Consider the following 26,821-nt stretch of genomic DNA (forward strand, 5'->3'; position numbering starts at 1 on the left):
TGGGGATCCCCAAAAGCCGCCTGGACGTGTTGCTGGGCAGCCTGCTCTGGGTGTCCCAGGCTGGCAGCAGCCACCCCTGCATCTCGCTGTGCCCAACCCAGCGGTGCTGCGGGCTCTCCCCCCTCCTCGTCCCCCCTCCCCGCTCCCTGTCTCTGGGCAGCTCCCGGCGCGGAGCCGCTGGCACGGGGGGAGATGCGGCGCGGCGCGGGGCACTTTTCCAGCAGCTCCTCCGGCGGGAGAGCCGGCGGCAGCCTCCCCTCGGCTTCCTCGGGCCGCCGCCATGCAGCGAGGCAGGGTAAGGGCGGCGGGGAGCCGAGGGCAGGGAGCCGCGGGCCGGGTGGTGGCGGTGGCGGTGGTTGTGGTGTGTGGGGGGGGTGAGCCCGGGGGTCGCTGACGGCGGCGTCGTTGCAGGTGCTGGCGGCGCTGCTGTGCGCGGCGCTGCTGCCGCTGCCCTCGGCCGCCGCCAAAGCTCCCAAGCGGCCGGCTCGGCCCCGGGGCTGCGGGGAGAGGCCCGAGGAGCTGCTGGAGCAGCTGTACGGGCGGCTGGCCGCCGGCATGCTCAGCGCCTTCCACCACACGCTGCAGCCCGAGCCGCCCGGCCGCCAGCAGCACAACGCCAGCTGCCCCGCGGGGGCACGGCCGGCCGGCGACAAGAGGCTGCGGCTGCCCGTCAACATGCGCAGCGCCTCGCCCTGGGCGTACAGGTGAGAGGTGCGGGGGGAAAAGGGGCTGGGGGATCGGAGAGGGGCGATACGGGCGGGGATGGGGGCGCCCGGGGGTGAGGAGGGAGCGGGGGAGAGGGGGACGGGGAGGGAGGGGGCTGCACGCACGGGGAGCGAGCCCTGAGGGGGCAGCGCCGGGTGGGAGCCCCAGGAGGGTTGCATGCAGAGGGGAGGGTGGCAGACACAGGGAGGAACATGACGGGACACAGGCGGGAACATGAGGGGACATGGACAGGAACCTGGCTGGAGTTAGAGGTGAACCTGACTGGACATAGGGGAGAATATGACGGGACACTGCAGGGAACCTGGCTGGACACAGAGGGGAACATGACTAGACACGGGGAAACCTGACTGGACTTAGAGGTAAACCTGACTGGACATAGGGAGGAACATGACTAGACATGGGGCAGAACCTGACTGGACACAGAAGGGAACCTGACTGGACGCTGAGGTGAACCTGGCTGGACACACAGGACCATCAACAGCAGGCAGTAGCCAAGCACGCCGCCCATCACCCCATGACAGAGCATGGGGCTCAGATGGGGCTCAGATGCTCTCCCCAAGCCATTTCCCCAGACACTGCTGGCTTCTAAATGCACCTGAGAGCAACACGTGCTCTGGGTGCAGACCAGCGGAGCTGTATCTCCACGTATCCCAACGCCGATATTCCCAGCAGTTTGCCATCCAGTTTGCTGTAAGAGAGCGTAGGAGAGGCACGAGTGCTGCGGTTCTCTACATCTGTTTTCAACCAGCACTTCGCAAACCCACATCCCCCGAGGTGGCTGACAGGCTGTTCGTAAGGGGGCGTAAAAAAAAAACAAACAGGCAAACTAAATCTGCTGTTAGGCTGCTTAATACCCCAAAACAAGGGGCTGCGCTTCTGTGGGATACTCTGGAAAATCTTGGAAACTTTGGTCCCATTCTCACTGACAAGTCTTCTGGTAGTTTTGTCTGAAAAAGAGTGACAGATCTGGGGACAATTTCCAGCTTTCTGTGAAGACACTGCAGGCAACGGGAAGCTAAAATGTGCAGAAACTTTAAAGGAACTTTCTTGCTACTTTCTGTGTGTTATCTTTCATAAATACTCTGACACAGTTACTGTATATCCAGCAAACTTAAATACATCTCCTTGTTAGTGATCTCCCATAAACATTTATTTTGTGGCATGGTTTTTGCCCACTTTTAGTTTAAGAAGTAATCCTACTGAAAGAAAAATGGTTTATTTGCTCAATAAGCCTTTCATAAACAAAGTATTTTTAGAAAGAGTATTTTTAGTAATACTTTTTTTTTCAAAGCAAACTGAGGATTTTTTAACCAACCTAAACATGCAAAAAACAAGTATGATGAACACCTACTGTTAAGCTCAGGTATTTTTACATCGGTTTTGCCAAATACTCGTGCTATCAGAAAATTGTTCTCCTTGTCTGAAAGTGGTGATTTCCATACTCACATCTCTTTGGGCAGGTATTTATTTTCAGCTGGAGCTCTGTATAGGCTTAGTTCGTAAGAGAGAGCGTTGTCTAGTTAGCAGATCTCCCCGCTTTCTCTCTTGATCCCATTTTTACTTCATTATTAGCGCTATGAGATGGCAACAAACATTGCAAGATGTGTGATGAAAGTGTAAAATATAAAATTGCTCATTATGAACAGTAAGGTGCTTTTGTTTTTACAACCTGCTCTTTCATAGATTGTGAAGCCAGATAGAAAAAGCATTAAGATGATCAAGTTGAAGAATCAGATCAGCAGCATTTAGATGACAGGTATTCACCCCGTTACCCTCTAAGCAATCTCCCAGATCCCATTGGAGCTGTTGCATCTCTTCAGAAAGGACGTGCTGCTCTCCATTAAAGCAGATCATGGCACAATATGTCTTGTCAGTGGTTAACCAACTCCACTTAAATGATCCCAACAATTTCTTTTCAATGGCAAGGATGTTATTCTGAAAATCTGCATACAGTGCTCTCCTGTGTTATGGAACTATTTTTATGAGCCTGCTTACATTTAATTCTCTCAGGTCTTCCTCATAAATTGCTCCCCTTCCCTTATCTTACCAAGGGTCGCAGGATGGGGCACCCCCAAAGCACAACTGGCACTGTTTGAATCTTGCATTGAGATTCCTGCCCAGTTCCAGCATCTCGCAGACTTCAGAAGCTCTCCGGCCTCTTTTCTGCCACTAAAGAGTTACAGAGCAGTTGATCTCTCCTTAATGCAGACAGGGTCTTTTTTCCTTTTGACCTGCATTTTCATGTCTGAGATATATTGTGCTATTTCTCTGTCTTCACTGGTGTTGCAGCGGTTCCCGTTGTGACCAGCTGCAGATTTCATTAACATACTGTTTGTACTCCCCATTCCAGATCATTAATAATAAAGATATTAAGTCTGGCTCTACTTACCTTCCCCTGCAGATCTCCCTAGGCACCTGTTCCCAGCTGTTTAACACTGCTTCTTGTAATTCTTCTGCTCGCATGACACTTCAAGTCAACTGAAATTTTTTTCAAACCAGCATTTGTGAGAAAGAATGAAATAATTTACTTAGAGATCCATGCGTAACGTCCACCCTACTGCTCTGTATCCAAGTTTGTCTCTCTGTTCAGTGTGGAAGAATTAGGCTTGACTGAGTAAAAGTACAGGTGATCCTTGTGTGGTTTCTTTCCTTGTCTTTGTTCTGTTGTCATTACTTATTTTCTATTTGATATCTTTAATTTTGTCATACAAATTACAAGACTTGCATCACTTTTGGCTTGCTACAACCCAGAGATACGGGAGTTGCACGTGGATTGCACCAAGGATCCATCTGATCCAGCATCCTGCTGCTGGCAGGTAACTAACAGTTGGTATTTCAGGCAAAAGTTAGGGGAAAATACTAATTCATCTGCCTGATACTGAAATTCCATCCTGATGGTCACAGGAGATCAATGTATAGCTCGGAGCATGATGTTCAACCACCCGTATCGCTCCTTACCCTGCAGAGCTATAAAGAGACATCAGAGTTCCCTGAACTGAAGTCAGCTGAGCTGAGTGAAATCTGGAGGATGCTGGATGTGCTCAGCACTGCGGGGAGCTGGGCCAGGAATTACCCATTTTTAAAAAAAAAAGTAGAGTCGAAAGCAGCAGCTCTGCCTTGAAAGCAGCATGCTGTGAAATCATCAGGCCGACGGTGTGCCAGCTTGTGACCTCTCTCCAGGCACTGCTCAGTAGCTCTGCGTGGACACTCAGTGAGACCCAGGCAGCCTGCTTCTACAGGGAAGTGCCGTGGTCCTTGGCCATTGCTGTGCTTCACAAAAGTTCATGCAGGGGCTTCTCTCAACACCCCGCCGACAGCACAGGATGGGTGTCGCTTGTTAAAATCAGCAGCCACAAGGATGGTGGATCCTTACCAAGGCAAGCTCAGCTCACGCCAGTAACTTTACTCGTGGACACAAGCCATTAAAAAGGGGTTAATTTTAAACACGTGCCTACACATTTGTAGGCTCTGGTTGTAAAGCTGGGTGTAAAGGTTGAGCCGTCTGGTCCCGCTGAAGTCAATGGCAAGTTTGCAGACAGTGCTGATCTGTGATTTCTGTGACGGTGCTGTTCCATTCATCAGCCCCAGGTGCTGTTCCATTCATCAGCTGTTTATTTTCATCAGCTTCAGTTTTATTGTCTGTTGTCTTAGGGCTCTAATACTTTTCATGGCTAGAAATCACATGAAGAGTTATAGGAATACATTCAGAGGCTTCTGCAAACACACTTCTGCATGAATTTGGCAAAAACCTTGATGTGTATTCAATAATTCATTCCTGATTCTGAATTTCCAAGTCTCATGGCTTCTGTGTTTGTCTCTGGGAGCTTACTCCCATGTTTACTAAAGGTTCACTTACTGGGTTGAAAGATGAGCTTAGAGCTTTAGTTTCTCAAAAGCTGAGCCTGCCTTCTTTTGTTTTGCATCCAGCATTTTGTCTCTGCTAGAAAAGTAATAAGGAACTTCTGTAGAGAGGTGATGGTTTCCATGGGGGGTTGTTTACTGATAGGCAGTAAGATGAAATAATCAGCAAAGCTTCTCGACATCCTTTAAGGATTCCTTCTTAAACTCCTTTCCCGTACTGAGTTCCTAGGCAGCAACACTGAGTAAAGCAGAGATTTAATTGTTATTGTCAGTGTTAACCTGATCAGGAAACCCGTTGTTAGCTAGTCCCTTTCTCAGACATTGCCTAGCTTGTTTTTTCTGCTTTTCAAAAAACAATTTCAGTTTATATACATCCTTGGCTTAGTGCTTATTTACGTAAAATCTCAATAAAAACAATACAGGCAAGTTTGTCTTTACCACTGAAGGCAAGCTTGTCTGCTGTGCTTTTGAAAAAATGTCATGCAAGGGTGGCATTTCCTTTAAACAAGACTCCAATGATTTTCAAGACCCTTACCCAGCTCATTTTTCAAGATTTGACATTATCGTGTGGCTCAGCATGCAAGACCCAGAGATGCAGGTGAGGGCAAGAACAGAAGGGGACGCAGAACTGCTGTCCTCGTGGTTTGAGTGCATGCTCGTACAACAGCTGGATGTTATCAGAGGTCTAACATGCACAGCATCGTCCCTTTACCTTGCACTCTGAAGTATTTACAGCATTAGGAGCTAACAACTATTTTTTTTCCCTTAGCAAGACATTTATTTCTCTGTAGCAGGAGTTCTTCTGTTGAGTTTACATCGTGCTTAGTTTATTTGATACGCAGATATTTAACTCCAGTGCTTGTGTAACTGAATAGCCTCACGCCAGCTGTGATTTTCTGAAGAGGTGGCTGGACCTGCCGAATCCAGCACAGCATCTGACCCTCTGGGTTTGAACTACGAAGTGGTAGTATTGTTAAAAATGCTACATCTGACAGTAGCAGTACAGGACAAGACAGATGAAGTCTTTGCAAGAGCTTTGCTTGTGACAGCAGCGTCTCTCTTGATTTCCAGGCTTAGTGCATAAACGGCAGGAAGTTTGTTTTTCACTGGGAGCTCTCAGAACACTTACAGGGTCATAAGGAAAAGCACCCTCGAACGAGTCACACTTCATTAGCAGTTCCAGTTCAGTACAAACCCACTGCTTGTTCCAGCAGATGGAAACACAACAGCCCCGCACAGCTCGCTGCTGTCACTTGCAGCTGAGGAGCACGGGCTGGGCAGCAGCTTGCTGCATCACCAGCAACATCGACAGCTCCTCTCAGCAGGGACATCTTTCACTAGGTGCAAGAAGGAGTCGGGGAACCTGGGGCATGCTTTTTATCCATATCTTTAACCCAAGTTTAACCAAACACGTTTGTCCTGTTGCAGGAGAAGACTTAAAAACGTGACTGGTACTGCTGGGAGTAATGGATCTGCATCAGGCTTCAGCAGCAGAGCCTGTCGTTGTACACACAAAGCGATTACGTGCAGTGCGTGAGGGCAGGAGGCAGGTCTCACAAGTGCCCTCACACGGCTGGGTTACTGGGGTTTGCTGGCAGTGCAGACCCCATCAATCTGGGCTCCCTAGAAAGAATAAAACGGGGCTTCAGCTACACTTGTTACGTTTCTTAACAGGTTTGAGGTGAAGATGCAGAACCCTGGGTATGGTTCCAAAGCGCAGTGTACGTTTAGTGCAGCATTTGGTTTCAGGAGGCATTACTCCCCACGTTCTGGTTCGTTATTACTGAAGTGCAGGTCTGGATGCAAAACCATGTTTTGGATTCACTTTGGGGTTTGGAGCCTCTCTGATTCCTTTCAGTCCTCATCTCATGGAGCAGCAGTTTCTATACCACACTTGAGAATAGAGGAGATTTTCCAAATAGAGGAGGAAATTACACCACACCATCCTTCCAGAAAACCTCACTGATGCCAGACTTTTGCTACATGAGAATTCAGAATGGGGAAGTTTGTTGTAGACCCTGATTCCAGTGACACAGTCCTCTTGTTATTAGTGGAAGTGCTGTTTGCACCAAACTTTTTTTGTGCTTTCCAGTAACATCATAAACCAGGTGCTAGAGATAACACAGTATGGGAAATAGCACTGCCTTGACACACGGAGAGTTTAACAGCCTGCCACTGAAATTATTCACGTTCGGGTTTGAAATGGGAATGTATCGCAGGAGGAATGACCGTATTCCACTTACTGCTGGCTAGCAGACAGTTTATTTCACATTGGTGTGAGATCCTGTAACATGAAGGTATTTCCTGGGGAAAGTAAGCAAGTGCAAATGGGACAGAGAAGCTTTGCAAAACCTATCTGCAGCATCACAGATGTCTGGCTGTGGGGGAGCTGGTCGCATTTCTCTGCGAGGAAATCAAGTTCCTTAAAAAAGGCAAAGAATCCGGAATATAGGGTAAAATATATACCACAAAAATAACAGTAAAAAAGTCTCTTTTCTTTGATGAAGGGATAAATGGGTTTGTGTTTGTCTAAAGTTGCAGTTCCAGATTTGTTTCATTGTGGTACACTGGGGTTACTTCTCCTGAAGAGAGCAGCCTCCCTCCGCCCCCATCCACAGCTGTGTGTCCGCGCTGCCTCCTTCGTGTAGGACTGCTCCACGCGGCAAGACAGCTGAAGACCCAAATCCAGCTTTCAGCCAGGCAGCTTTACAGCTGGAGGAATTCCCCCGTCAGTCCTGTGACCAGGAGAACCTGAGCACCGGCACAGGGCAGAGGTGTGAGGGAGAGACGGGCTGCAGATTTTGATGAGTAAAGTGCCCGTGTCACTACAGCTGGAGGCAGACTCATGCTGCCCCTTCTGCAGCAGAAGTCCCTTCTCATCTCAGAGTTCACTGATACCTTCTCTAATATCAAAACTTTGACTGTTATTCATTTTTTTAGCCTCCGCTGCTGTAATTTCCAGGCCAAGCATGGGAAATGATTGATTATGTTTGCAAGAAAAACCCCACTCTGCTTCACTGCTGGAAAACTTACCAAATAAAGAGGCAGTCAGACGCTGCAGCAGAGCCTCTGGGCAGACCGGGGAATCTCCTGTGGAGGTTTTTAAGAACAGGCTGGACAAACATCAGCAAACGCCTCCAAGCTTGCCTCGGTGGAGGCATTTGGCCCAGGTGACCTCCCTGAGCGTCCTCCCACTCCCGCAGCCTGCAGGAGAGGCCTGGCAGCCCGCTGCGCGTGGGTGAGCAGCCTGCTGCGTGAAGGGGGAGCAGGGACACAGGGGAGAAAAGGGTTTTCTGCTAGGTGAGAGGTGAGTGAGTGCTGCTGGTAAGAAACATGGGGTCAGCATCCTTCCCCGGGGCTCTGGGGAAGGAGCACGGGCGCGGCCCACGCTGACACGCAGCGCATGGCTCAACCAGCTCTGAAGCAGGGCCAGTGCTGAAGTGCCAGGGCAGAAAGGGATCTGGGGAGAGGTCCTCCACAAAGAGGACTGCGGGCGTATGTTACACATATAAAAACAATCCTCTTTTTCTGGCAATGCAAACATTTTTGCTGGACTGATGGCACCCAGTTGTAATTAACGAGTTACAGCCATGCCCTGCAATTATTTCCAGTTTAAGCAGGAGAAGTGGGTGAAGATCTAAGCAACAAATCCATCATCACCATGATATTCTTTGTAACTACACACTTCATGTTTTTATGCTGTGTACTCCTTTTTTAATTTCAAAAAATAAACCACGCTGACTTTATCAGCTTTTACCGTCTGCTGAGAACACCAGTTTTGAGGCAGTCAGGATCACTATTACTTGAAACCCAAATATCACGCCTTTATTTCTGCCTCCAACTGCGTCCGGTGAGGAATGTTGTGTCTTGGACTCCGCTGGTGCAAGCTGCACTTAGGATCCAAGCTGTCCAGCAACTGCTAATGGGAACTTTCCAGAAATGGTGCTTTAGTAAGCAAAGCGAACGGGTAAAACAACAAAATGTAGGACAACAAAAATAGAGGATGTACGCTCTGGAACCTTTGGGGCAATGCCTCACTTCAAAACGTGGCAGGAGAGGGCAGCAAAAACATTAATATTGCAGTTTATCTCAGCATAGGCGTGCATGTGTTATTATTCTGTTAGAGGGAGAAGCAGAGACAAGAGAGGTGAGTTAGGGAAAGAAAAGCCGAGTTCTGCTTTCAAGAGGAAGGAACCTTTACAATCCTGAACACCCCAAGCATACGAGGGAGCAAAAACTATTGCAGAAAGAATTGTACAATTTAACTCTATTTAAATTATAAAACTTTAAATCATCACGTCATAGCTTCTACAGTAACAGTGTTAACAAGTAGTTGTCGTAATTTTTAAGAATTTAAGGTGGATAAAAAGTTTGGAAATGTCCAAGGTTTTTTTTTTGATGTCCCAGCTACCCACTCAAAGGCAAGACGGACTGCTTTTAAGCCCCCAAATCTCACGTTTCGGAAAGCCAGGCACTTCATCCTTCAGCGTGCCATGTAGGACCCGGGCAGGTCTGTAAGCTGGCTGTTCATGCTTTTTCTTTCCGTTTTACAAATAAGAAGCTAGACAGCAACAACTACAGCTGTTTTTCCTGGCCAAAAAAAAGAAAAGAAAAAAAAGCCAGCAACAAAAACTCTGTATAAATGTTTACAGTCAAACAACATTACAATAATGTTTTCCAGATGAATACATGGAGAGATGCTAATGACTCTGTATTATTTGCTTTCCCGTAGAATTTCATACGATCCCACGAGATACCCTAAGTACATTCCCGAAGCGTACTGCCTGTGCAAGGGCTGCCTCATGGGGATCTTCGGCGAGGAGAATTTCCACTTCCGCAGCACCCCCGTGTACATGCCCACCGTCATCCTGCGCCGCACCTCGTCCTGTGCCGGGGGCCGCTACGTGTACACGGAAGACTACGTCACTATCCCCGTGGGCTGCACTTGTGTCCCCGAGCCAGAGAAAGAGGCCGAAAGCGTAAATTCCAGCATAGATAAGCAAGAAATGAAGTTGCTCGTAAACCAGAACAAGCCATCATCAGAATGAAGAGTGTATGAAGAGTCATCTGGACAAGATTGGCTTCACATTATTTCCCCACCTCAGGAAACTGCACGATAGCAGAACACTCAGCAGCTTACCCTGATTCTCTACTTGCAGTCATTTCACTTATAAGATGGAAATTTTTGCCCGGTCGCTCAGATCATTAACGACCGCAATTCGTACCAAGAACTTCTTTAGCTCATGTGAGTATTTTTACAAATTCCAGCGTAGCTTCTTTTTTTTTTTTTTTCCTTAGAGCAGAACATTTTATTCTTGCTTATTCACAGTAAATTTTAGATGATGCAAATGTACAACATGCTATCTGTTACTATAGCAGACTACTGGTTGTAGATATTTTAAAGGAGTCTCTTATACTCTACTTTTAAATACTTTTATATAAAGATCACACAGCTACCACACGTGTGTCAAGTCAGCAGTTAAAAGGATGTTTTTTCAGGCAGGGAGAGCCTTCCTCTATACTGCATATCTCAACTCACAGCAGTGTTCTTGGCTGTTACACCTTTGGCTGTTTATATACTACAGAACGGGAACCTTCGCTGTGCAGGAGTCGTTCATGAAACAACATCCTACGAGTGCTGTTTTTAAACTTGCCAAATTGCTAAGGGTACACAACTGTTGATGAAAAGCATGCTAGGATATTATAAAAGCACAGTGGACATTTCCAGTGTGGACTAAGTCTAATTGCAAAGAAAATATCCATTAGGAAAAAAAAACCACTAACAACCTTGGGTCCCAAGAGTTCTGTATTAGATTTCATTCACCATTAACTGCTTGCTGGTTGTTGTGATAGCATTGTGTTCTGTGAAGTTGAAAGGCCAAAACGTTTTTCGTGTTAGGAGAGGAAATTCTCCATTAAAAAATCAAGTACAAAGGGTAGGCTTCATCCACGTACCTGCAGATGAGTAAACAGTCTACACGCTTCACGTTTAGATGGTACAAAGGTCACTGAGGTGAGTCCCAGGCAATCCAAACTTGTTAAATCCAAGTGATTTATACCATTAGTGCTGCTCGTTTTTCCCTGGGCTACCAGTAGCAGACAATCACCTGCAAAAACACTCAGTTTTCTATCTCTGTAGCCTACAGAAACCTGGAGGCAAAACCTAACTGCAAACCCTCGATTTCCAAAACCCCATGTTTCCAGAGCGAGGGCCCAAAGGCTGACTTAGGTGAGGGAACAATAATCAGGAATAGCTGGGCATACCCTGCATGACCACAACTGCTCAGAGAGCCGCAATTACCAAAGCTGATAAATCTCAGAATGAACACCCCAGTGTCTTCTAACTTTTAAGTTGACTGACTGTGACGGCAATGCCATTGCAAACCAGGGTAAATACCGTATGTGCCAAGGTCTTTGCTGCATTGAGAATCTCTGAATTGGGCTTAGTTCACACGGAGGACGTCCCTACAATGGCACACTCACTCCTTCGGGCTGTCATTGGATGAAGAATGGAAAGGCAACAAGCCGAACAGAATTAACAAGTTAATAGAGAATTAAAATCATATGACAACTTCTTGTCTTGGTGTGCAATTACTGACTGTGCCCTTTATGACTCAGTACAGCATAACAGTATTTTTATACTGCAATCTGTAGCTTCTTACAAAGCTTAAAACAACTTTTAAGGGCTCCAGAAACCAATAAAAGGAAGATTCCCATCACAATGTCAGATTGACGTTTATAACCATGTTTCCTTGCAGATGTTTTTTTCACAATTCTACTTGTCTTTAGCTCTGTGTCTCCTCAAGGCGGGATGCTTCTAGCTCAAAGGGATGCTCAAAGAAAGGTTCAAAGGAGGTCACAAAGTGTTTACACTACTCAGAGAACAGCTAATTGCCTACCTGCTGCCGGCAATTAAAGGTAGTTACCTGTTCCCCAGAGAATGTAAATACTTGCAGCTATTACAGCCACTTTTCCATCCTCCTAATGTGGAAGGACTTCTCACCCTCTGATAAAAGGGAAATGCTAATCAAAGACAGAGGGCCTCAAAAGGGAGGCACAGCCAGAGAAACACTGCATTAGATGATGCTTCAGCAGTCCCAGTTCCTTAAGGTTTCACGATTATGCAGTGTTTTCTTTCCACGCTCACACTTCAGACAGGGTGAAATCGGACCTTCAGACTCCCCAACATATAAATTCACTGTAAAATACTGTAAAGCCCCACAGCAACAACAAAAAGACCCCAAACTGTACAGCCCTCAACACGTAGTAAACACTCAACTACAAAGTTAAGGAGTGTCCATGCATTTATTTGTGTGGAATTGAGAAGGAAAAAAAAAAAAAGAAATCTTGCTTTTTGCTGTAACACTCTGTCCTGCAGGCATAAATTACAGCATCAGTTTGAGGTTTTCCAAGTAACCAGAGCATGTTCTGGGAATTCCTGGGAATGCTGGGCTCAGAGCAGGTAAATGGAACACAACTGGTTCTGCCAACCCAGAAAAACAGATGCTGTAGCTTACATAAAGCTCCAGGAATTGGATGACTGAAAGGAAAGTATTAGGGAACTGCAAAACCTCAGCGGATCAATAGATTATGGATGTTGGCGACCTCCTTCCCTGCATACTCAACAAGTGCAGAAAGCTTCCCATGGTCGCAGGCACCTCCATGCTATTCCACTTAGAGACCGACTTCCTTTTTTAATCTTCATTCACTTCTGGGACAAACACTTTGGCTGAGCCAGTTTGCTTCCTGGTCCAGCTCTCCCATTAGCTGTCTCCTAAAAGCCATGTTTACGTTTCAGCGTGAGCAACTGTTTGATAATAATTTGTTAGTGAACAACTGTTTCCTAATACTTCACATCAAAAGCGATTAGCCATGCAAACATTTGTTAACCTTCACAACACCCTTCCATTACGCCCTCCCTCCACGTTACTCACGTGGAAAAGTTCGAGTATTAAATGCAGTTTGCGTTTGTTTGGACTTTTTCCCCCTTTTTTTAAGATCTTATCACATCATGGATTTATATCAGGTTGACTTCAACCGCGGTGCGACATTTTCCAGCTTCTCGCCCTCCGGTTACAGCTGCCGTAGCCTTGCCTTTAATTTGCACGGGGGGAGGGAAGTTCATTGGAGTGGCTTCAAGGCTCACAAACTGTTGACACAAGGCAGACATGAAATGCCTCATTGAACCAACTCCAGGCCCAATAAATGCAAACAATTCAAAGCTGAAACTATCTGGCAGCTGCGGCTGATTTGAGAAATCTTTTGTTGTGCCAGGAAAATCTTTTCCTTCAATGAGGTTGTCCCTGGAATACATTAGGAGCCACAAAACACGGAACAATATCCTCGGTAAAGAACTTTTCTTCTCTGTAGTATCACTTAAGATACGCTGGAAAATTCGTGTCCCGCGGGAAGGCTGAGGAAACCCTGAGATGCCAGCTTAGGTTTAAAGGCCTGTCATTACACGGGGCTGTTCATGTGAGCAGGCAGTGACCTACAGCTGCAAGCAAACACGAAATCACCAGCAGCAAGTGGACAAGGGAAAAAGGCTATCACACACACCCAGAAAGCATAAACACCTGCATATTTCTTCGGGATTAAGCAGCAGATTTACCATAGCTACATATTCCTGCTGGCTGGCATCAGCTACCACGTGGTTTTGCAGCACTTCTTTCTAAGGAGGTTGCAAAATAGGTGGAGGAGCAGCGACAGGAGCTGCTTCCCTTGCCCTGTGCAGAGGGGGGAAGGCAGCCGTGCTGTATGGAGCCCGGCCAGCTGCGCCAGGTAAGTGCAGCAGCAACTTTAATGGGAAATGCAGGTCAGAGCTTAATCAAAGTACCTTGGATTTCATGCCATGGCATTCTCAAAATGCTCCACCTGTCATCTCGGGGGAGATGTGGGCAGCTGTGGGATCTGCTCCTCCACCTGCAGCCGTCAGCCCGTGCGCACGATGCCGGGTTTCCCTTGCTGAGTGTCACCTTTGCACGGACACATGCGCCCGCACGGCGCTGAGGTGTCCTGCTGCTGCACGGCTGCAGCGTGTCATAACGCGTGCCTCTGCAGTCATAAACGCCTCTGGAAGAGTGGCATCATAATGAAAACCTTACCACAGGCTGCTCCAAGAGAAAGGCAGTCCCCAAAAGATCCACAGTAACACCAGCCACTCCTCACTTGACACTGATATTTTGTTTTATAATCATGTTACAGAAAAGAGCTGTTTGCTGTTACAGAACATTTCTTAGAGTTGGCACAAAGTACAAATTCACTACGGATTTTTGTGACTTGCAGCCTCAGGAACACGGCTACTTCCCCGGAAAGGACAAAACCAGCTTGCATCCTCTCACTGACGAAGGCTGTGTGAATGCCACCAGTCAAGCTGAGCTTAGGCAGCTGCCCGAGCTTGCCAGCCTTCTAGGGGGGAAGCTGGTGGACAACGGGCTGCTGTATTGAGCACATCTACAAAACCGTACGTGTGCCCTCATGTTCATAACCACGCGTCTTCACAGAGCCTCTTTTCAAAGGGGCCTGACCAACGCGTGAGAGCAGCAGCTGCTTTCTTGGTGAACTGAATTTCTTGGTACAACTCAACGTTGCACGTTTTTTAAAAAAAAGTAATGGCTCTCTGATGAAATCGACAAAACTATCTTTCAGTTCTGTTGTAGAGAGCCCAACAACACAGCTTTAGCAAAAGGAAGCAGACAACTGCAGGACATTACCAGCAAAGCAGCAACACATGTGAAGCTTGTACTCGCACAGCACGTTCTAATTTAGGTGGGCAGAGTATCGTCAGCTCTGGCAGCCGTACCGTACCTGTCCCATCTGAAGCCTCCATGCAGTTAAAAATGTTTCAGGAGGTGCTTCACGTTGCATTGCTTCCATCTGCCTGGTGTGTAAGACATTTGTGGTAACAAACACAAACCAGCCTCCAGTTGTGATTTGTGCCCATGCCTACACATTTAACCTTGGTTTACTTTCTTATTTTGGAACTGGCCACGTAACAGCGATGGCTCAGCATCCTGGAACACAGCTAATAACCCCAGCTGGGTGTCACCTGAGGGCAGTGATTTTCAGGGGGAATTCAGGCTTTGGTGGGCTCAACAGCAAGGACGCCTTCTGGTTTGAACGGCAGGACAGTATCGGCCACAGGTGTGCAGTGACTCAGATCTGCCTCAGCTCTCCATTCCCCTGTGTGCTCTGCCTCTACAGTTCCCTGTTGCCAGCCACCTGATGGAAACCAGTGCCTGTGAAAGAAAAAACTGGTACCATGAAACTCAGGAAGACTGTGGAGGGGGGAGGCACAGGCAAAAAAAGTGAGGAGGGAAAACTTACAGAGTGAGTTCACCACCACAAAATAAATTTCTTAATACGTCTTCTAGTTGCTTCATTTTGTAGATGCAGCATTTCTGTTAGCCTTTTACGTGATCCCAGTATATAAATATGGTATGGAAAGACAAGAAGACAAGTACATATGTTCTGTGTATTTATAGCTGATAAAAACTGGAGTGCCTTGCAGTTTAAGAACCAGCTTTCACCCAAAAATGCATCAGCAGTGTAGCCAAGAAGTTAGAGAAAAGTAGCTTAAAAAATTCCAGTTATCAAAAAATCCCTACTATCACAAAGGAAAGTTTTTCTAATGCATCATCTATTGTAACTGAAATTGCTTGAAATACAGCCAAACCCTTGTATATAAAATTTAAATTTGCCTGTTAGAAACAATAGGAGTTTATCAATACATTATGGTATATCTCAGTGGCCCTGTAAGATCCAGAAAGTTCTAATATGTTTCTATTCTACTACCACGTTTTAATCTGTGGAACAGGAGGCAAAGATAAAAATGGGTATTTGGGAAAAAAAGGTCTGTTCTTGAAACTACAAACATGACATACCCATACATCGTTGTTAACTTGGTAGTGAAATCAACTAAAATGTAGGCACTGCATTGAATTTTGAATTGAATTTTTGAATTTTGAATTCAATTCCATTTTTGAATTGAATCCATTATGATTCAAGAGTTAATCGACACGCACAGGTCACATTACTACAGAAGCAGGATCCCATAGCCAGCAGCAAAGGTAACAAAGTGAGAACCCATGAACACAGTTTGAGGCACTAATGCAAGCATGGGTTAATTTCTGGCATTTTATTACTTACCTCATATTTTAGGGTGATTTGACCTGACTAATGTATAGGATCCCTAGTGAAAGCAAAGCTCTCTCTCATGGGGAAATCTGTATTGTGCTTTTTTCAAGGAGACTTCAGGTTTATACCAACCTTTGGAGATTAGCTTAGCTAGAAAAAAAGGTCTACTCGGTTTTGGTTGTTTTTAAAAAGTTCAGGTTTTGTTGCTTATGTTTATTCTGTATCACAAAATAAATGCATTGCACTTCTGCAAACAGATGTTAAACACTTTTTTTCAAGTACAGCACACATACACACACAAGTTTATACGGTGATAATTGATGACAAAATAGATCTTATCTTTTACAAAAAGAAAGCGTGGGTTTGTGGCAAAACTTTAGAAAAGGTGAAACAATCACCAAATTTTTATAAAAAGCCAGTCTGGCAACAATAACAGATAGTAGGTCTTATCTTACTTGGCAGCTCTTAAGTAGTTCTGATTATTAAAAGCAACTGGAGAGGCCTCCCCAGAAGGAGACCTGCTTTCTCTTTAGTTATCCTTTATAAAAATATCAGCCTGCTGGACAATGAATATGAAAATAAATGACATGTTGAGAACAAACATGTCTCAAGGTGAAAGGAGACCAACGATCATGTTCTTTCAATCATCCACTAGCTACTAAGCCATCAGTTATGATGCAGATGACGATTCTGATGTCCGTGAGGAAAGCACTTGCGTGGTGTTATAAGTCAACCAGCTAAAATCACTTCAGAGATGTCACTGAAAAGTCCCTGAATGGTAAAAACTGCTGGTTGGAATGAAACTCTAACACAGAAGTTCCCATTGCCCAGCACCGACATTGTTTGGTCCCCATTTACCTACCAGGTAAGATAAAAACACACAATATTTGCAAATGCTCACAGCGAGAGAGGCTATCACCCCACATTGATTAAATTTAACCCAGAAAGTATCCCTTGGAGCTGAACGTTTCAGCATGGAGAAACGTGGAGTCACTGAGAAAAACATACAAAGGAACTTGAGTGAAAAAGTTCCAGATCTTCCTGTGAGGATCAGTCCAGTCCAGAAGCATAGTTCGTGTAACATCGAAATTCATTAGCTAAATTTCGAGAGTGTTTTGGAATAAACTTGCATATCTTCACACCAAGATGCTTTGCTGCCTGTTCCTCCATGACTGCACCTGCACCAAAAATAATTAGTATTTGGTGAGAAACACAGCAACAGAACGTTTGGACTTTTTGATTAGCTCCTCACGAATGCGTATGCAGAGAACCAGCTTTTTTGAGGGAGCAAGGCTTAAAGCAGTGACACCTTCAGCTCTCTGACAATTGAAGTTGTTGGGAAATCTAAATCTGAAAGAACTGAAGAAGCTCCAAGGAAATGAATGTCATAAAAGTTTCATAAAAATAGGCAGAAGGAAAGATCGGTGCCCCCTTTATAAAAAACAGAGATTTGAACTCCATCTTCTTGCTACTTGCCAAAGAATTACATGGTGGGGAGCCATGGGAAATGCAAACAGATTACATGTACTCCTCTATTTAAATAAACCACAGCGTGGTATTTATAGCTGCACATTCAGAAATCACTTTCTTGAGCAGTATTTGTCAAACTTTGTAAACTGAAGGACCACCTATCCATTTCAGGGAAAAAAATCTGAGAGCTATCCTTGTGCATAACTGCCATTTACAAGTAAACAAAGAAGTAGGCTTTCTACGTCCGCATACTATTTTCATTTTTCTCTATTTTGCCTACTTGGTCGACTGCCCAGAATTGTCTGCATGTATGGTTTTTGTCCTTTGTTTTTTTGCAAAAGCTACTTGGATGTTTTCAGATGTTTTGTAATCAGATTACAGCCTTAAGAACCACCAGGACTAAGGCAGATACTCGCAGCCTCTTAAAACTTGCAAGTGCATCTTCATGAAGAAGGGCCTAAAAATGCGGCTGGCGAGTCTTCCAGTTTCACTGCTGTGATCACCGATTTTTAATTCCTCCTGCTGCATTTCAGTGCCTAAGAACCAATTACCTGAATCACAGTGAAGAGTCCTCGTATATTCATTCACATTACAATTTCTATATTTACCAGTAAGGAGCCAGTGATATGAGAAAAAGGAAGTGTCCTTTTTGTGTTTTTCTTTTCAAGGCTTAGCTAAAATCATCCCACTTTACTACACAAAGGCCATTCCAACCTATTTGTCCTTCTTCCTGCTTAGCTCACCTTTGTTTTTCTAAACATACAGTAGCTGAAATCCTGCAGCTACGGATATGCTTAGGAATCACAAACTCATTGCACTTTTTTTTTTTTTTAATCTTTTTAGATTTTAATGATAGGTTGCATCTATGCTTGTCATAGCCAGATTTCAATCACTACAGTTGTAGAGAATGCCCCTTTACAATAAAAAAAATATATATTTCTGGAACTTTGCAGGATGTTTTTACAATTCTTCAAAAATTTAGTAAAACTCATAATGCCAAAAGAAAAAATGTACTGACTTAACGATTAAAATACACATCCCTTCAATGAAAAATAAAGGTTGAACTAAAGTATTCTAGTAAAACATTATCCCTTTCAGGATGCACATTCTTCCTAGAATTACTTATAAATTAGTATTACTGAGTTAGTATTTTTTCTCACTTGAGTAAGTTTGTCCTTTGAGAGGGAAAAAAAAGAGATGCTCAACAGTGACCTAAATATTTTATTAATTATACCTGTGCAAAGCAGAATCTTTCCTTTCGTTAAGTATCTGATGGTCTCTGCAGTCTTTTGAAGACACTCCTCAGACAGATAGGGCGGATCTGCTATTACGATGTCAAAGCTGTGTGGCAGGAGGTTTTCCGGTAAGTTCAAAGGGTTGTTGTAATCATAGAAGATAAATTCTTCACCATATACAGAAAACCTTCTGTCATACTCCAGAATAACCACTGAAAAATCTTTGTCATCCCGTTCCTTCAGTTTCTGATACACGCTTGGTGCACTAACACAGGCTATCCTGAAAAAGAGAGAACTACTTAGAAAATTGATTTTAAAAGGCAACAAACAAAGAAATAACTGCAACAAAGACAATTCCATGAGTTCTCAGGGCTGCTTTGGGAAAACATTTTAAGCATTTGTCCCAGAAAATGTAAGCTATTCAACCTTAAATCTAACAAATAATTACTTCGTAAAAATCAAAGAATGGAGCTTTAACTACGCAGGCCATTACATGTTCAGCTTCCATGCCACACAGAGACCTTAACTACAGAGAAAAGCTTATTTTAGAACAAGGAAATATATTGAAATTTTAAGTTAAAATTGAAAAATAATCCTTACAGGAATAGGAGGAAAAACAAGTTTTTCCATCTGTTCTGCAGAAATGTATAAAAACAGAGGAAAGAATTAGAAGTCATTAATACGCTCTGGAGCTCATTATATTTCTCAGAAATAAAAAAAAATAATAAAAAAGAAAGATTTATAATAAACTTTGGCAAGGCAGAGGCTACAGCATTCAATGAAACACTAAACTGTAAGCTCAGTATGAACTATTACCTAACTAAATAATGGCATTTCTGCTGCTGCATCTCCGCCAACTGCTGAGGCACAAAGAGTAAGGAATTAGACTGCACGGTCTCCCTGCATAAATGAAATAATTACAGAAAAGGCATGACAAATCTACAAAATAGACATTAAAACCTACCTGCCACCTTTCCCAGCTGCCACAATTGCTTCATTAGCCAGGCACGATGCAGTTTCATCACTGTACCAAAACTGGCTCAGTTGCTGAGAAAAATAACGCACAATTATAAACATCAAACCTGACTGTGCTATGTACAGTTAGGTGTTGTGAGTCCTATTAGAAGAAAACCAAAACCCACAACAATTTCTCATTTCACAAACTACAAAGGTGACAATTTTTCTGAGAGTCTTTTTACTTCCGTAAACCAATGGGAGGCAGCAGGTAGCTTACACTGTGTGCTTCCACAGCACTTACCGTGGTATCAGGAAAACCAAGTAATGCAAAATCACTAAGAAGGTTAGTTCAAACCCCGCAGATGTACAGTATTTATATACTCTTAAATTGAATTAGTTCAATGGGAAAGGAAAAAAGAACTCGAAAAATGATGGTATAGAAGGAAATAAAGGATAAATGTACTAAATCAGAAGATACGAGAAACAGGAAGGGGAGGAAAAAAAAAAGAGAGAGAGCCCAGAGACAAATCCAAAGTCAGTCTGTTAGAAGAAAAAATGCAGCAAGGCAGCCACCCACAAAACCAACAAAATAAACACAAATAGAAATACGATGTGAAAGGAAAGAACATTCAGCCTCGTTACACTGTGTTGCCTCAAACTGAAGGAAGAATCTTCACTACCCTCACATGCCAGGCTGGAGTTAAAAGTTTCCAGAAGGCACAGAGGCTTCTGTTGGCAGCTTTATTCCTTCTGTGCATGTAATTACCCTGATTTAATATTAAGGCAAATAAGCTTGCAGTGTTATTGTCCATAAATCGTTTTGCCACTCTAGGAACATCTTAAGTGTTGCCCTTTTCATTTTATTACCAATCCACAAAAGAAACCCAGTGAGGGCTGTTCCCCTGTAACATTCACTAACTGTGCTTCATTCACTATGTTTAGTTTCTTACCCAGTTTTCTTCTATCGAGCCAACAGAATATTGATTAAACCCTTGGGAAGTCTTCGTGCCCTCCCTCTGCTGCTGTTCCAAATAGAACTCCTGGAGGGCAGCCAATGTATGGGCTGAAAGCTGGGGAATGTCATCATCATCATCATCCATTTTTCTAGACATCAACCAGAGGAAAAAAAACCTAATTAACCATTTTCAATAGTGGAAGCTTTTAATAACAGCCCGCTCTCCCAAGGCAAAGCAACATTTCCTGACTTTGCAGGCTTAGTCTAATAGCTAATGAGGAAAGCCTCAGAACAAGAGAAAAATATACAACTTTTCCAGAGAGAATTCAGGAACTGGTCCCTTTCTGTATCACAGGGTTGTGACTTGTATTCTTACAGGGATGTTGTTGTTACAGTTTGTTATACCCTGCATCCATACATCACTTTTGTTTCAGCTTGCAGGAAAAGGCTAGAGTGGATTTTGCAAATACTGTAGAAATTATGCCCTCCCCTCTGAGACATAACGATAGCTACTGATCATTTCTTGCCATGCTGAAGAGGCACACACTTCTGACTCAAAAAGAAGTAAACTCTTGTTCTAGGATCAGCATCACCTGGCTTCACCTCTCACACCATAAAATGGGTCCCGAATGCCAGGAACCTTCAGCAGACAAGATGCTCAAGAAGATGTTTTCCTAAGGTACCACTGTGTGACTGACGATTTGTGTATTTTACGTGTGAGAACACGGGCACAGCTCGTACCCAAAGGGCACGGTGTGCACTAGATGCCGAGAGCAGCTGCTTGCAGGGGTCTCAGAGCTGGGCACCCCCTGCACCTCTCGGCCACGCACTGCCAGGCAGTAGCCCAAGCCTGTGAGTCCTTCCCAGAAGAGACGGTGCCACCTCGTGGAGCCAAGGTGACAACAGCAGAAATCAAGCATGTGAAAAGCATGGCAGAAAACTTGGAAATCCAAGATTCTTCCCTCAGGAAACCAGCTTTTTCTGCATCTGTTCTAAGAATTCATTCATCCAAGGACTTCAGCAGGAATGGGTGTGCACCTTCCTTCATGCAGAGGCCGTGTGTGGTGGAGGCTGCACACAAACACTTGCCATTTGAATTGTACGTAACTTAGAAAACTACGAAAACTTAATCTGAAGTACAGCTGCTTACATTTGTTCCTCTCTCTGCTCTCGCCATTACAAGGAGGACTCCAGAACTCACAGCCTCCTCCCCTTCAGCTCCCTCCTGCAGCACTTCCCGGACACTTCCTAAATCTGTTTCTCCCTACTGACTGAAAAAACAGTGCCATAGCCTGCTGCTGAGAGATAACCCATTGCTATTCACTAAAATATTCACTCTGCCATCCCGGTGACACAGTGCCTGCCACACGCCTCAAAGCTCCTGGCTCCTGCCGAGCACTGTGCCGGCGTCCCTCCGTCCCTCAGAGCCTGAAGGCCTCACAAGAGGGGATCCTGGAGTCAGGGGGCAAAATGGCTTAGTTTGTTCTTATTGCTTGGTGAATTAACATAAATGCTTTGAAATTATTATTTATATTATTAATTTTCATATTATTAAGGTAGTTTCCTAGTAAAATTACCACAAGTTCACACAGAACAGAGTTTCTAACAATGTACAATGCTAACGTCCATTTAGGCCCTGTACAAGAACCCTTTTTGCTAGGACAGATGTTCCAAGTTTAAAACTACTCTTCATGGACCAGACGATCTTGAAGGTCTTTTCCAACCTTAATGATTCTGTGATTCTATGATTCTATGACTTTCTTTTTATTAAGTGTATCATAGATGCAGTAATCTGTTTTTCTGTTTTCCCTAAGGCAAGCACACCTCTAGGCTTTGACACTGAGAAACCAAAACTGATGCAAACTTGCAGTTCTTAAGTCAAAACCATTTTGATTTTACATTCAGTGAACCCATACAGGCATTCGCAAGGATTAAATCTATGCCCGTGAAATGAAATCCTCGCAGATAAAATTGCTGATGAAGCGATTATCCATTGTTTCAGTGGATGGAAAGGGATACAACCACAGGCATCCTTTTTCTATAAATGCTATTTTAGCTCCTTTTTCATAGTCTTCCTTTTGGTTTGTAAATTAAAGCTTTAGGAACCAAGCAGCAATTAACTGTGAGGCTGCAAGGAAAGGTAACTTAGAACATATGGTAGAAAAATCATTAGGTACATCTATTAAGAATATCATCAAAAAACAAAACCTTTTTCTGAACAGATGTACATTGTCTACATATACTGACTTAAGTCATCAGCATGAAGACATTTTCTTGCACATGAAGTACATTAGAAAGCTATTAAAGTGAGTTTATGTGAACAAGACTTGTAAATTCCTTTGGCTTCAAGTCAGTAGAAAGTTGTACTACTTGAAACCTCTCTATAGCCCTCCCAGAAAGTATACTGCTCACAAGTCCAAAAACAACCCTGAAAGTTTTGGGGAGGATGGGAGGAAGCAGAGGAAATCCATGGCATCTCTAGCACTATCAGTAGCAACACCAAGTTTAAAACTTGCTGTGTGTTAAGTCTTCTTTACTATTAAGTTTTAGACTTAGTAGTAATAGGGCTGCATTTGCACCTAATTAAAAAGCAACACAATAAGGAATCTGATCTCCAAGAGGTTGGAGAAGTAAGGCTTGGGGTGAAGTTAAAGGTAATCTAAAGGATAGCAGGAAAAAAAGGGGTTAAGCACCTATCGATAGAGAGGAGCATAAATAGGCAGGATTGTGTTCATGGGATAGATGTGAATGCTGCTGGCCTCTGAAGGGGCCGATTTACCCAGTAAATGAGAGAAATTAGTGCAACTGCACCGTATGACCCACAGCTCGCACAGTGCAGCGGGCAGGATGAAGGGGGAAGGTGCCTGCAGCCTCCTCAGTCCCTTGCCCCCTGCACAGCTGAGTCTGGCTCTGACCAGCTGACAAATGTCCAGGGTAAACATTGCTACTGTGTGAAAGTTCCTCAAAGAAAACAGAAGAAAGAAAACAAGAAAGAGGTAATCATAGCAAGTGAAAACAGTAGCACTGAAGATCCCAGCGCCTTATCTACATACGAATACTTTATGATTTAACACTGGTTTCCAGCTCTCATGTATGAAAACCCTAATTTATCTAGCCAAGTCCTAAAATAGAGAAAAAAATAAATAACAAGTTAGGAAGAACTTGTTAGGATGGAAAAATTAACTCAGAAATTCCTTCAGTCTTTCACAGTCTTCCCATACCCCGGTACATTTGGTCCATCCATACCTATGAAGCTGTGGTCACCTGCAAAGCAGTGTTCTTTGAGCACAGAGCAGCTGCTGTGTGTCAGTGTAACCATGCCCCCATGCACAGAAGCGTGGAAAGAGAGACACCGGGTTTGCTGAGGCAAGGTGAGGCCACGTGCCTGTGCACCATTGCTGACCTCGTAACTATAGAAAATGCAGCCGGATCCTTCCTTAGCCCCTTAGACCTCTTACCAAGAATACAAATGCACATGCAACTTCAGAAAAGACTAGGGGCCTCTGGAGGAGCAAGCGCTGCCTGGGGGTGAACAAGAAGTCCTGACCAGAGGGACAGAAACATTATAAGGCTGAGCTGGGGCTCACCACCATAAAACATGGAGTTATTGTACCCTGTTCAAACCCCAGTCACTAACATGCACAAGGACCCAAACCCCAGGTCTCCAGTGACAGGTGAGTGGCCAAACAGGAACTCTAAATCGCAGGTGGGTTTGGGGGGATCCTGTCCCAAACACAGTAAAAACGCAGAGAAAGTATCTCCCCTGTTGGAAACAATTATTGATGTCTTTAAATCCAAGAAGCAGCTGAGCGAGAGCTCAGCTTTTGCTCAAGTGTCTGGCAAGTTACCTGAGTGTTGCCAAATGTGCTTTCATGAGAACAACTGACAGGACAAAATGTATCAAGTACATCAGTCCAAAGTAATTTAGACACAAAAATCCCCCTTGCTCGCTAGCGTGGTCTAGCCAGAAGAAACTGAAAAAGGCTTGGCCATATGTACATCTGTTTTGTAGTCTTCCTAATGCGGACCAAAACTTCTCAAACCTCAAGAAGCTACTCGCTTCCTTGCAGTCAGCTGTGAAGTTTTGGAGCCCGGGTGCCATACAATGATCCAGCCCCTGAAGGGGATGCCAATTTGGGGAACATCAAAAAGGCAGACCTGACAAACCTGCACGCAAACCTAAAGCAGTTTTCTTGTGTTTCATCGAAGAGGGAAGGAGGATGTGTGAAGCACAGGCAGACCTGAGAAGGGCTCCACTGAAGGATCAAGTCTGGAGAACTTTTTATTTACAACCACACCAAAAGGTTCAAAAGAAAAGCTGTACTGGTTCAGATCAAAGGTAGATAGTGGTAATTCTATCTCAAAGGTAGCCAAAAGCAGCTGTCTCAGAGTGAGATTGAGGCACGTACAGGTGATACTTCCCCACTCCACACTCTGCCAGTCTTCAACTGTTTTCCACTAAGGATATTTCTGCATCTGAAGTGATTCTGTGAATGTAGTTCTCCAAAAGGCACTTGTGCAGCATCCCTTAGATTCATATAAAGTTCTTTAATTGATAATGCCCCCTTTTTAGAAGTTACATTTGATGGAAAACTGCCTCCTCTTGCTGTGAATGTGGCTACTGGCTTCACATGATGTGATACTTCCCTTACAGCAATAGAAAGCAGACATCAGAGCCCAGTTATTCCCCACCTCACACCGCTCCACATGCTGTTTCACAGACACCTGGAGGTCATCCCCCTTTCCTCAAGTCTTTCCATACATTTGCTGATCCTTGTTAAACTCTTCTAATACACCCCTTCTTTGGGTGAGGGAACTGGAATTGTAGGCAGTATTTAAGCTTAGGGTGATTACACACTTACACTATCCTTTTATAATGTTTTCTGTTAGATATTTTTAGGAAAATAAATAGAATATATCATTTAATGGCTGCTACCACACATTGATTTGATGTTTTTGGAGAATTACACACCACAACCACAAAGTCTCCTGCCTGAGTAAAGAATGGCTTTTAATGCGAATGTGATTGGGAAGAACTTGTGAAGAAACTGAAAAAGACCTGGAAAAATAGCGTCTGCAGGGGGGTATGTATGAGGAATAACTAACTTGAGAGGGGACTGGCAGAGCCTGTTAACTGTAAGAGGCATGAACATCACAGGCACAGACCTACTGTTGTGTTTTCCAAGGCAAGAACTGGCAGGCAACAAGTGTGGCCTCAGGATCCAGGTTCACCAGGACAGCAAGGTGCTGCCTGGCACAAGGTACAGCACAGCTGCAGAATCCCTCCTACAAGGTACACTAGAAATTGATGCTTGGCAGCACCTTGAGGTGAAACTGGAGAGCTCAGAGGTGAGGGGCGCAGAGGGTTACTCAGTAAAGAGACCCCTTAGGATTCAAAAAGTGACTGGGAGGCTGGGCGGCCACTGGAAGGAGGAAAGTGAGATACATCCCAGCCCGACCCGCTTGCTTTTCCACGAGCATCGTCTGATTTTTGGGATATAGAGGATAGCAGGTCAGACACAGAACTGGTTACCCTGCTATGTGTGCGTACTAAAGAACTGCTCCTGACTAAGGAACTCTTCCTCTCACAGAGTGGCTGAGGCTGGAAGGGGTCTCTGGAGATCACCCAGCCCAACCCCCTTGCCGAGCAGGATCACCCAGAGCACATTGCACAGGATGGCACCCAGGCAGGGTTTGGATATCTCCAGAGGAGACCCCACAGCCTCTCTGGGCAGCCTGTCCCAGCTCTGTGACCTCACAGCACAGAAGTGCCCCCTCAAATTCAGCCAGACCCTCCTGTGCTTCAGTTTGTACCCAGTGCCTCTGTTGGTGGGCACAACTGAACACAAAACGGCTCCACCCCGTCCCCCCATTACCGCACGGCACCGGGGATGGCAGCCCCGGCCCGGCCGCCCCGCGCCCCCTCAGCCCCCCCCGGGAGGCGCAGCCCCGCCGCACGAAACCCCCTTCCCCCCGGCCCCCCCCGCCCGCCATCACGGCGGAGGTGAGGCGCGCGGACGAGCACCGCGGCCCCCCAGAGCCGCAGCACTGTGGCCGGCCCGAGCCCACTCACCGGCACCCAGATCCCTCCGCGCACGCAGGCCCCGCCCCAGCGTCGCGCGCAGCGCTGCCGGGCCCCTCCCCCCGCCGCTTCCCGCTCTTTCTGAGGGCTCCCAACCGTCACCGGCGCTGCTCGTTAAAAACCCTAAAAAAAAAAACACCCTAAAAAACGTTTTTTAGGGTTACAGCACCCACGCCTGTCCCCAGACACCGCCCCGCGGCTCTTTGCCGTCGTTCCCCAGGCATTTCAACCCCCTCGGTGGTTCAAGAGGCTTTAACACGGTCTAATAGTGCTTTCAGGGCTGATCACTTACAGTCACCTGACTGAAAATAAATAAATAAATAAATAATCTGCAAAGAGAGCGTAGCGAGGGCTGGTACAAAATAATCGATTAACTTGAATTTTTCCAGGTTTCCTGAT

The 26,821-nt window shown here is 45.0% G+C and overlaps 2 protein-coding genes across 2 annotated transcripts; one reads left to right on the forward strand and one right to left on the reverse strand.

Moving 5' to 3' along the window:
• Positions 1 to 222: 222 nt before the first annotated feature.
• IL17D (interleukin 17D) lies at positions 223 to 11,439 on the forward strand. Its single transcript, XM_082784528.1, has 3 exons — positions 223 to 295; positions 412 to 704; positions 9,320 to 11,439. The coding sequence occupies exons 1-3, from the start codon at positions 281 to 283 to the stop codon at positions 9,633 to 9,635; spliced, it is 624 nt and encodes a 207-aa protein (XP_082640654.1). The 5' UTR covers positions 223 to 280; the 3' UTR covers positions 9,636 to 11,439.
• A 4,470-nt stretch (positions 11,440 to 15,909) lies between these two features.
• EEF1AKMT1 (EEF1A lysine methyltransferase 1) lies at positions 15,910 to 26,446 on the reverse strand. The gene is made up of 5 exons (XM_082756754.1): positions 26,414 to 26,446; positions 20,336 to 20,489; positions 19,393 to 19,475; positions 18,428 to 18,708; positions 15,910 to 16,901 (listed from the first exon to the last, which is right to left on the reverse strand). The coding sequence occupies exons 2-5, from the start codon at positions 20,483 to 20,485 to the stop codon at positions 16,774 to 16,776; spliced, it is 642 nt and encodes a 213-aa protein (XP_082612880.1). The 5' UTR covers positions 20,486 to 20,489; positions 26,414 to 26,446; the 3' UTR covers positions 15,910 to 16,773.
• Between the last annotated feature and the right edge of the window lie 375 nt (positions 26,447 to 26,821).

This window comes from Aythya marila (genome assembly GCF_965140915.1).
Source record: "Aythya marila genome assembly, chromosome: 1".
NCBI lineage: Eukaryota > Metazoa > Chordata > Aves > Anseriformes > Anatidae > Aythya > Aythya marila.

Bases quoted from the DNA above. Each gene is read 5' to 3' on its own strand.
- IL17D (XM_082784528.1), top strand. The intron at 705-9,319 runs GTGAGAGGTGCG...GCTTTCCCGTAG, and splicing joins GCCTCGCCCTGGGCGTACAG to AATTTCATACGATCCCACGA.
- EEF1AKMT1 (XM_082756754.1), bottom strand. From the start codon at position 20,485: ATGGATGATGATGATGATGACATTCCCCAGCTTTCAGCCCATACATTG. The intron at 18,709-19,392 runs GTAGGTTTTAAT...TCTCTTTTTCAG, and splicing joins GCAGCTGGGAAAGGTGGCAG to GATAGCCTGTGTTAGTGCAC. The intron at 16,902-18,427 runs GTATAATTAATA...TTTTTGGTGCAG, and splicing joins AAAGATTCTGCTTTGCACAG to GTGCAGTCATGGAGGAACAG.